This window comes from Silurus aristotelis (genome assembly GCF_946808225.1).
Source record: "Silurus aristotelis genome assembly, chromosome: 3".
NCBI lineage: Eukaryota > Metazoa > Chordata > Actinopteri > Siluriformes > Siluridae > Silurus > Silurus aristotelis.
In genome coordinates, this window is record NC_139576.1 from 11,109,272 (window position 1) to 11,120,097 (window position 10,826).

At 37.3% G+C, this 10,826-nt stretch overlaps 1 protein-coding gene across 2 annotated transcripts in view; it reads left to right on the top strand.

Annotated features, from left to right (window-relative positions):
- Positions 1–3,962, top strand: part of fhip1b (FHF complex subunit HOOK interacting protein 1B) — a 33,539-nt gene extending 29,577 nt beyond the window's left edge. For both annotated transcript variants that reach the window (XM_083536941.1, XM_083536942.1), the window contains exons 13-14: positions 125–287; positions 483–3,962. In XM_083536941.1, the coding sequence (XP_083393067.1) occupies positions 125–287; positions 483–796 (477 nt within the window). In that variant the 3' untranslated portion in view covers positions 797–3,962. The remainder of the gene's footprint in view (positions 1–124; positions 288–482) is intronic.
- Positions 3,963–10,826: the final 6,864 nt, after the last annotated feature.

Consider the following 10,826-nt stretch of genomic DNA (forward strand, 5'->3'; position numbering starts at 1 on the left):
TTTTTAATATATGTGTGTATATAGTGTATATGTAAGTACATAAAACTCTCAACGCTGATATTCTCCAATGTGGGTTGTAGACAATTTCTTCTTTCATTTTTCACTCTCTTTTTTTTTTTTTCAGGTGCTTGGGACTGTAAAGAATCGTATTGAAGCATTTGCTGCACTGCATGAGGACTTCACAGCTTTGCTGAGGAAGGCCCGGCGCTTCCTTGTCACACGAGGCAAACTAGACTGGACAGATTCACCCACGGGAGTACCCCCTCTCCGCCGATCAGACTCAATGGGTTAGTGAGAAAACAAGAAACGTTTTTAAAAATGTGTTTATTCATAACACAGTATTAAAGGTGAAATTTTATTTCCAAATGGGAAGACAAATTTAATCATAACTCACTGCTCAGATTATTTATGCCTCTCTTGATTTACAAGGGTTTTTGATCCTGATTGTTTCCTAATATTTTCCCTGCTTCTCTCTTTTATAGTGAAGAGTCGGAAGCCATCACTGGGTGAGCTAATCCTGAGGCATACCAACAGTCCAACGCGAGCACGTCACGCAGCTCAGGCGGCTCTAGCACACGTGAGGGACGGTAGCCATTCTCTGCACAGTGCTCTCTTCCGCGGTGTGGTGGTAGGAACTGGGGCTTCCACTCTGGAGAAACAGGCCGAGGCGTTGCGGGTAAAGAACACGGTTTACTGTGCTGTCATATTCTCTGAGTTTCTAAAGGAACTGGCAGCTTTGGCGCAGGAGCATGCAGTGGCCACGCCCTTCCCACCCAGCCAGGGCGCTGAGGAATGACGGACACTTTGCCCAATCTTCCTACGGTTTTTAAAAGGAATAAGAAAACAAGCGCATCAGGGTTAGGGTTAGGTGTAATTACATGTTTATAATAATTTTTTTAAAAACTGTACAGGATATGTAAGAGCTTCATTGTTAAAGCTTCAGACCGTTGTCCATAAGAATCTTGTATATATTCTATATAAAATGTGTATAATGTTTTTACACAGTATGCTCAGAGCAACTTGTATGCTTTAACATTGCTGTACACAGGCACTCCCGAAAACAAAACCTTAGTGTTATTTCTTTACATATCTTTCTTTTTTTTCTCCCTTTTTTTTTTTTTTTTATGTAAGAGGCATGCTGCTGTAATCTTTTTACATTATTAGGTCTGTACTGAGTAACTATTTACAAAGGAATCTACTGGGGGAAAAAAATTCAAACAGAACTCTTGTGCTTTTATTGTAACTTGTGTAGATTTATATATATATGAAAGTGATTTTCATAATGTGGCTTGATTGTCAATAAGCATAACCATGCCCTTGACAGCTGGCCTAAACTATTACTCTGTACAACACCATTTTATCCAAAGGAAGTAAGGAAAATGTCAACATGCCGGTGAACTCATGCAGCACCTACCCTTTAAGAAATGCTTTATTTATTATTTTTTTTCTTTCAAAACAGGATTGGTGTGAAAAAGGTAAAATATGTCTCAAATCCCCCCCCCCCCCTTTTTTTTTTTTGGTCCTATAATTTACAATTTCATAACTAATAAGCAGAACTGGTTCTCTTGACTCTTATCCAACGTCCTACTCACTGAAATCTTGGGTGTATTTGTTATATATAGAGATGTTGTTTGGTAAAAACATAGCTTATCTATCTGTCTCTGTCTGTCTGTCTATCTGTCTGTCTATCTGTCTGTCTGTCTAGTTAGTATAAGATGGCCAAGCGTGTTTTTGAAAAAAGAATTCTGCAAAGAAGATATTTTGACATTTTTTAAAAATGTCTTTCCCACAAACCATAATATATCTTTCATAAGGGATTGTCTTAGGGGATCCCGAAGATTGTATATGACCTATTGCATGGTGTTTGCCGAATATTTTAATAAGACAATAATCAAGTCTAATAGTAAGATACAGAATACTAACTACAATGAAATACAATTAAATCTGACAGTAAATGCCAGACAGAATGGCACTAATGTGAAGTATGTCACAAATAATCTACATTTCAGTGAGTAGTTGAACTATTGTGGGAAACTTGTAGAGTTGACCAGTCAAGCATGATCATTTTAAAGCATCTGTTCCTATAAAATTCATCTCAGAGGGTTAAAAAAAAAATCTTATAAAGAGCACACCACCACAATAAAATTGCATGCCCCACTTTTTTATGTTCTTTTCATCTAATTATATTCTAAGTACAGTGGGTCGAGTATCCTCTGACTGGAGGTGGTCATGAGAGACTGTGTGAAATGGCATAGAAAATTAACTGGAAGGAGAATAACAACAGGAGGAGGATAATCTTTGCAACAGGAGAATTAAGTTTAAAAAAAAAAAAAAAAAAAAAAGCACTGATCCCTTACTGGCTCTTTCTCGTGCTCCATTTATTTTGTGAATAAGTGGACCATTTAGTTTCCCTAGTGGCCACTTTTGTAAATGACTAGACTGTCAGGTGAGTCCCAGCCTGTTCAGGGAACATGCGAGGTTCAGAGAAGCAGAAGCCATCTCAGTGTTGCAGCTGGCAGTACGATCATTTGTATTTTAGTTTATTTGTTTTTTTTTTTTTATTACAATTTGTTTTTTTTTTATTACCTGGGAGACTTTCGTATTCATTGTGAAAGTACTGCATGTGCTGGTGTATGTGTGGGTGGTTTGTTTTTCCAAAAATATTTTCTTTTTTTAAATCTTTTTTTTTTTTTTGCATTGAAATTATTCACAGCCATAGAGACAATGCCACTTTCTTACATTTACTATTACACTTGTTTTTATCGTACCAAATTATGTTACAGTGCTGTTCCATTCAAGCGACAATTTAGTTTTTGACCTGTAAATCAAATCATCAATTCTGTTGTTGTACGAATATATAAAATGCAGAAATCGCTGGTTAAATTAAGACAATGGGTGTAAATGATGCAGCTTGGACTCACTTATCTATCAATTACCAATCTATCTATTTGTCCCCACTGATTAATCGCCAATATCACTTTTGTTTGTGTCAGGGTTTCTGAAACATGTCTGAATGCCAGGCTCTTACCAAGTAATAACTTTAAAGGTGCTCCGATTCGTTGATGCTAAAATAATTTACGAGTGATGTTTTGCCATTAGCTGTGGTTTCTGTATGCATGTAAGGCATGAATTACAGAGGAGAGGTGAATTATTAAATAGCTGTTTCAGGAACAACAGCAGAAGCTTTGTCTGGTAAACAGGTTCCTGGCCCCCCTCTGGTGTTTTTACTGCTAGTTATAGCTAAAAAATTATAATAAAAATAAACTGTAAATGCAGCACTTTTATGTATAGACCCTGAACAAGTGTGTTGTATCAGCTTTGCCAATGGTTTGTGTTTCAGCCTCAAAGATGTATACAGTTGTCATGTTTCCAGGAGGTTAGATCTCTAGAATATAATTTATATTTTAAAACCGACTAAAAAAAAACTAACTTAGGCTAAAGCAATGAAGCTTTTGACAAAATAATTTTCTCAGTTGCTGGCTATAGGAAATGGGGAAATGTAAGAAGTGTAAATCCAACGGAACCCAAGGATTACGACGTTGATTCTGGATCATTAACTATCATCGTTCATTTCTTTCTTTTTCTTATAATGGCTGTTTTTCTTTTGACGGGTGTTGTTGTGCAGCTTGTTATCTATGCAAACCTGCAACTCTTGCTTTTAGTCTGAAACGGTTCAGCTTTTGTGTACACAGAGTAAATGCTTAAACTTGGCCACATTGACATTTTCACCGAGCCCCTCCCACCACCCCGTTTTCTTCAACAACTTGCCGATCTGTACGGAAACAAATGGAAAATTATGAATGTTGCCAGAATTATTTTTCTATCTAAATCCTGATGAGTACACTTTATCTCAGAAGGGCGGTGAAAAAAAAAATCAATGGTTTTAAATCTGTAAAACACTAAAAGGGAATGTTTTTTTTTTTATTATTTGAATTAATTTATAAATGTTTTACTTAGCAATACCTACAATGTCTTTGTCTTTATTTCAGCATGTCTTTGTTCTGTGTGTGTGTGTGTTGTTTTGTGTCCCATCTTTAATTCCTTCTACTTTTAAGGTACAGCAACTCTTCTCAATTGTCCTCCTTACCACAGAAGTAGTATGAGCTCAGGTGAGGCAGCACAGACAAGAAATGAAATGAAAACGCTGGGATGTAAATAGACAGATGTATCAAACTTAAGTAGACACTTGAGCACTGTGGTCCCGATTTAGTCACTATGGTCTTCCGTTTTGCAAGCATAAGCTTTTTGTTGGGATGGGAGATTAAAAGGATACATATGGCTTTCTTGATTTACTTGCCCAATTGAATATTGCACGTGTGGAAATTATTTAGGGTGGGGGGAAGGGGGGAGGAACTGAGAGGTATTTCCCAAAACAAAAGAACCAGCTGTTTACCAGCATGATTTTTAAGGTCATGGCTCTGCCCCAAACCAGAATGTTCCTTAGTTTCTTTGAGTTTATGAGGCAGTTTCAAAAAATAAATGAGATGCACACAGTGAAAGCAGGAGGAGGAAAATTACCAACACATCTGTAACAGCTTACACCTATTTATATACACATCTCTGCTGTTGCAGTAATTTTTAAATAATCATCACAAGGCCTGGCTGTTGTGTTATTCCCAAACTAGCTGTTATTTAAAACTCCACATCACTCAGCAAACTAAGGATGCAGACATATGACCCATGCTTCCTGTAACCAGTGTGGTGTATTTGTGGGATTATTTATGGCTGTCTTCCAAGACTCACTGCACTGGCTTGCCTGAAGCTGAAAGCTTGAGGCAGGTAAAGGCTGGCAGAGTGGCTGCCCTGAGACACACATCAACCCTGTAGTCACAATCTGCAAGTGTAATGAAGATCTTGTCGCACCACATCAAGCTGTTCCTCAGGACTTTCCTGTAAAAGTCCCTGATCCTCAGGAAGCATGCATGACATGTGGGCATTATCATAATTTGGTGTGTGTTGGTTGCAGTATGAACTTGCTGACAATTCTTGCTTTTTAAATCTGTCCTAAGGGGTTTATCCTGCACACAATTTAAACCATGTCCTACATACAGTATCTGTGAAATCCTACTTGCATGATTCACATTAAATTTCTTTCCTACAATATAGTTATCATGTGCTTCATTAGCCAGAGCAGAACATTTCTCACCTGTACACATACATGCCACACACTATAACGAAAATCCTTACAATCCATCATTGAGACCTGAAGTTTACACACACAGGCCATTTCAGATTTAATTCACTATATCAGAATTCCAGTAAATCATAACCATGAAATGGAAGAGTACAGAAATTATTGTACTGACTTAAAACTTAATTTTCATGATTGGCTATATATTCCATTACCTTCCTTTAGACACAGTGCCTCTTTGCCCTAGATACAATGTAAAATTATAAGCTATTTAGACAAAACCTACCAAAAAACAAAATCTCTTTTGGAGTGATTTTCAAATAACTAGATACCTCGGCCATTTCTACAAATAATTGCATGTATGAATAGCACATACACAGTATTATTCATGAAAAAAATGGCACAAAGTCACATCCAAGGTTAAACTGGTTTGAAAGCTTCAAATAAAACCCCAAGGCCATTGAACCTTCCAGACCAAGGTGAAGAAACTGTGAGTTGGAGGCATCAGGTACCAAAATATGCAAATCCAATGCACACCCCCTGAGAGATTAAGTATGTAGGTAATCACCAGCCTTTGTAGGTGTGTATTTGGTCAGAAGAAGGGAAATATTTAAATGTAAGACCATAGTGATCAGCACTGGAAGCACTTTTTCTATGTATTAAAACAAGGCAAGGCTTTTCACACAAAGCATTCCAGCCAAGTTGTGAAGCATGGGGGTGGAAGGCTCATGTTGGGCCAAGATTAGAACTATTAGCAGTATTTACAGCTGTATTCTAGTAGCACTTTCAATGTGTGTAAGCATGTGATCCACTGTAAATATGACTATGTGAATACAATTCAATTCAATCTATGCTTTAGCTATTAATTGAAATGATTTTTAATGGAAGCAAAGTGGAATTGGCTTTTAACATGAAAGTTGTGGCATGCACTAGTATTACAAACAGTACATTTGCATTCGATTGCACTTCATGCTTTTCACATCGCCAAATGTTTTCAGGCTGTCTGGGCTAAGAGTATGCATAGTTGTCATGACTAACAGCAGCTTAGTCTGCCACTACTTTCCAGCAGCTTGCTGTATTAAAGCAAGATGTTGGTAGTCAGGGAAAATGGCTTCTCTCACTTTTTGGAAAGAGAATCTGTGACAACAAAGCTGAATTTTGCAGTTTTGTACAATAGAGAGAGAGAGAGAGAGAGAGAGAGAGAGAAACTACTGTTTATATGGAGTGATATAAGCAAGAACATGTGAAACTACCAATCCCAAAGTTCGAACCCCAGAAGTTACAACACTACCTGCTAGTGTATACTACAATATTACTGTCCACCATAGTATTTTTTTTTTTAAAGAAAAATATATGAGATGAACAGGGAAATATAACCGTGAAATAAATCTGTTTGAGGCTTTTAGTCTTTATTAACCCTCTACTGCATTCTATTATTTAGCTGCTCAACTTTCACTATTTCAAATAGGTAAAATAAGAATGTGCATATTTTTAGTACTTACCAGTATCATTTTATTCATTTATGTATAGTAAAGAAAAGAAACTACAATTTTCCTTTCAAGAACTGTGAGCTGACCTTGAGAATTTTGTGTCTCTAGAAAGTCTCTTAGCAACAGCAGGAACCCCAGAATGCTGAGAGAGAGAGAGAGAGAGAGAGAGAGAGAGAGAGAGAGAGAGAGAGAGAGAGAGAGAGATGCACAGCTGTCTGCAAACAGGTAAGGGCCTAATTTTCTTTTCTATATGAATTTACCAAATGATGCACTTCACCACTTCATCTTCTAAATGAATTCTCACAATTTCTTATAAATAAAATCATTGAAACATGTCAAAATGTTAAATTGCGAAGGAAGATTTCTAATGGTTTAAAATGCGAAGCAGGAAAAAATGTTGTGTTTAATTGCCTATTAATGTCACTTCTAAATGTAGTAGCTGATTTGTAGCATTTAAGTATGCATAATTTTTAACTGGTAACACAGACTAAATGTTTCCTAAAATGCTGAAGGCGTATTTACAACTGTTGCAGTATCAACCGCTCATCAATAATTTAGAAAGTGATGGATACCTGATCTCTATTTGTATAATTTAAAAGGTAAAGTATATCTAATGGAAATTTGACACATTGGCGATTCACGACTGAGATACGTGTGACTGCAAAATGTAGACACACAAGAAATTCTTGTGAGAAACACAAATCACATGAACCAAAAAGGAAAGTCTTTGGTTTTGGCACAAGTGAATGTTTGTCTTGGTTAGGACTGTTCATTAATTTACAAAAAAAAAAACATACAGTAGCTTATTTTAATTTGTTCAAAAAAATAAGCAGAAGGTAATAGCACTGATGTAGATGCAGTTTAAATTAGAGTGCAAAATGGACAGTTCGAATGCAGTGATACGATGTGTAACAGTATCAATTCACATGCAAACAAAACCAATGATCCACTTTAAAGATTACATAAATTTGTAATTGGTGGGATTTAATTGATTTTATAATTCATTCATTCATTCATTTTCTCCCGCTTATCCGTAATGATCTTATAATTGTCTAAAGATAAATACTTTTCTAAATAAATATAGAAACCTTATCTTTATAGTCATCGATTCCCCTGAGCTCGGTTTCATTATCATATATTAATACAAGATTTCCATACTGGTGGTGATATTAGAATGAATGTGTGTGTTGGGGAGGAAGAGGAGAAGGTAACTGATAATACCATTACTGCCTCCTTCCCCTCTGCATTTACAATGTTAATAAAATATTCATTGCTTTTCAAATACTGTAGCTAGATCTTGTGTTCCCCCTTTTTATCATCTATATTCCTGTCTCCATGTCCCACATTTTTTTTTAAATCTTATGCTCTCCTCGACTTTTAAGCCTTTTACCAGCATTTACCACTTTGTCATTCCCATGTTCAGATCACCATCTGTCAGCTCATCATTAGTGCGTTCTCTGTTGTGTATGCATTGTGTGCTCTATCAAATTTCCGAGGTAGAATATTGTAGAATGTTTATTATCAGTGTAGTGTATGGCAACAAGCAAAACTATCAGTGGATGTGTTGCTAATTTGTGCAGTGCAAAAAAAAAAGGGGGGGGGGGTGGAATGTACTTAGCAGAATGGTCTTGGGTAAATAATAATAATGGGATAATGTTGTTTATTAAAATGTTTTTTTTTTATGTATCATGTCTCAACAATTCTGTTTTCATGTTAAAAAAGCAAAAGCATTCAGCTAAGGTTAATGCTGCACAAATGAGATTGCAGGTTTAATTTCCTATATAATATATACAATACATAGGCAAACATGCCAATAGAATTTTTAAATGTAGCTCATTAATACTTTTTTGGCTGAATCAACACAAATGCCCATATTCTTCAAAATCTCTAGAAAGTTATTCTACCCAAATCTTGGCAAACCGTGTATTCATGTACACAGATTTATTGAAAGGCTGGAACATGTTTGGGCCTCATAATTCCAGTGAAGAGAAATTACAAAAGATACAGAAGTGATTTAAAGTCTGCACAAATACATCTTGATTCTAGTTTATTAGATCATAGACTAATAATATTAGTCTTAAAATTATGTTGGTAAAATAAGAAAACTTTGAAAGCATTTTTGTCTTTTAAATGAAAGTGGTTATTTAAGGAAAAGTAAAAAAGGTGGGTTTTTTGACATTGTTTGTAGACTGACAGTGACTACGCTGCTAAATAATAAACATTAGTTACATTAGAAAAAAGCATTAAAACTAACAAATATATTAAGTTGAGTTAAACATTTGGTTATATAAATATCTATTTTATAACATAATGTCTCTTTTTCTTTATATTTTGTACAGGTTCCTATGAAAACCTGACCTCTAAGTAGAAGCCATTTCATCAAACATTACAGACTCACAGTCTCAAATATACTTGTGAATACAGTGCAGTGATGTTTCCTGTGTCTTCATTAAGCAGCAAAGCTTCTAGTAGTACCTCTCTACTGTCCTTGCATATCCCATTGGAAGAGACAGATTCAGAAGGTCCAGAGAACCAAAAACAGTGTACCATGGTGTCCTCCCTTCCTTTGCCCTGTTGGGCAACACAGGCTCTCTGTGATTTAGCAGTTAGCGAGACAGAGCTCAGGAGGCTTCGAGAGCGGCAGGCAGTAGAGGCTGAGGTAGTGAGCCGGGGGGTAGAACGTGCTCTGATGGGAGCACAACGGGAGGAACGTCGCCTGCTTGAGAGAGTGGAACAGGATCATAGGGATCTACAGCGTATACTGGAGCAGTTGCAAAGGGACAATGCAGCAGCTATTCGAGTCGGGCAAACACTTATAAATCAACGCCTACGCAAAATCTGTCAATTACGAGATCAAATAAAAAATTCCAATGAAAAAAATGCAAGTGGAGACAAGGGTAGGGCTGAAGTGGTCCTGAAACATGATTTACTTCTCAAGAATGTAGCAGATCTTCTCCAGCCATGGGAGATTTCACTTGCTCTCAAACGTGTTTCTTTCAAGCCCAGTGCTCTACCAAATGCTGTCACATTCGGGGAGATTAAAGTACAGGACTATGTTGTTAATTACCCTGTTGCTGCCTGTGGGATACAAGGACAGCTGTGTTCCCTCCATGCCTCCAGAGGTCAATGTGATAAATGGACGGAGCCAGAAAAAGGAGGTAGGAGCATGCCTGATGGAGCAGGGTCTGTACATAATCAAGTTCTTTCATCAAATATTTGTGGGAGCCAAAGAGCTGTACGAAAAATCAAACTGTCAGCCCAAGGTGATGAAGAATCTAGTGAAGATGCAAAACCACTGTCGCTACATTTGGGCCAATTGCACTCAAAGCTGGTCCCTAGTGAGCATGAATCATCACTGGAGGAAAAGTGTGAATCACCCACATCCGAATTCAAAGGAGATGAGTTTTTCCTGGCTGTACCAGCATTGCTTAGTAACATGCAGTCAGAAGGGGAAGAATATGTGTATCAGCAAAATGTATCAATTCAACCTCTTGCTCTAGAAGCAGCAAGGAAGCAGCTGGAATCTCCATCCCTAGAAAGAGACCATCAACAACAGAAAGGTCAATTTTTATATCATTTTGATTATGAAGGCCCAAAGACTGATAGGCAGCAACATAACTCCTTTAAGGGAAGATCTCAAATTAACTATTGCTCAATGCCATGCTCCAAGACCCATAGAGATCCCAACTCTATCCACAGCTGCCAGGATCTGCTGTCTCACCCTAATACATCCTTAAGTGACCATGGATATAATCGTGCATCTTCTCCTGCTGACAGTGTTGATTCTGCATATACATTCATTGTTAGCTCCCCTAGAAACCATAGCACTCCAAATCATCGACTCTCTAGATCCAGTGGTGAGCTTTCTTGTACACTCATCAATGGAAAAGAGCAATCAAGCAAATGGAGGGTCAGTAGGCACCAGCAGTCCTCTGCATCACGAAGTAAATCCTCCCCCAGTCATGGAAAATATTCACAAAAAGAGAAACCTCAGTATAAAAGCCGTTCTTATGGAGTTTCACGTTCACTGTCTATGTCAGTCATTGATGGGTCCTCCAATAATATGTTAAACCAGCACTTAATCGCTGGGCAAAAACAAAAGGACGGGGAAAAGCTCTGGGGAGAGAGAAGTGAACCAGTCTTACTGGAATTTGAAGTGGATACTCAAAAATTGCCAACAGAGGAAATGCGTCTTGTTCGCCAAT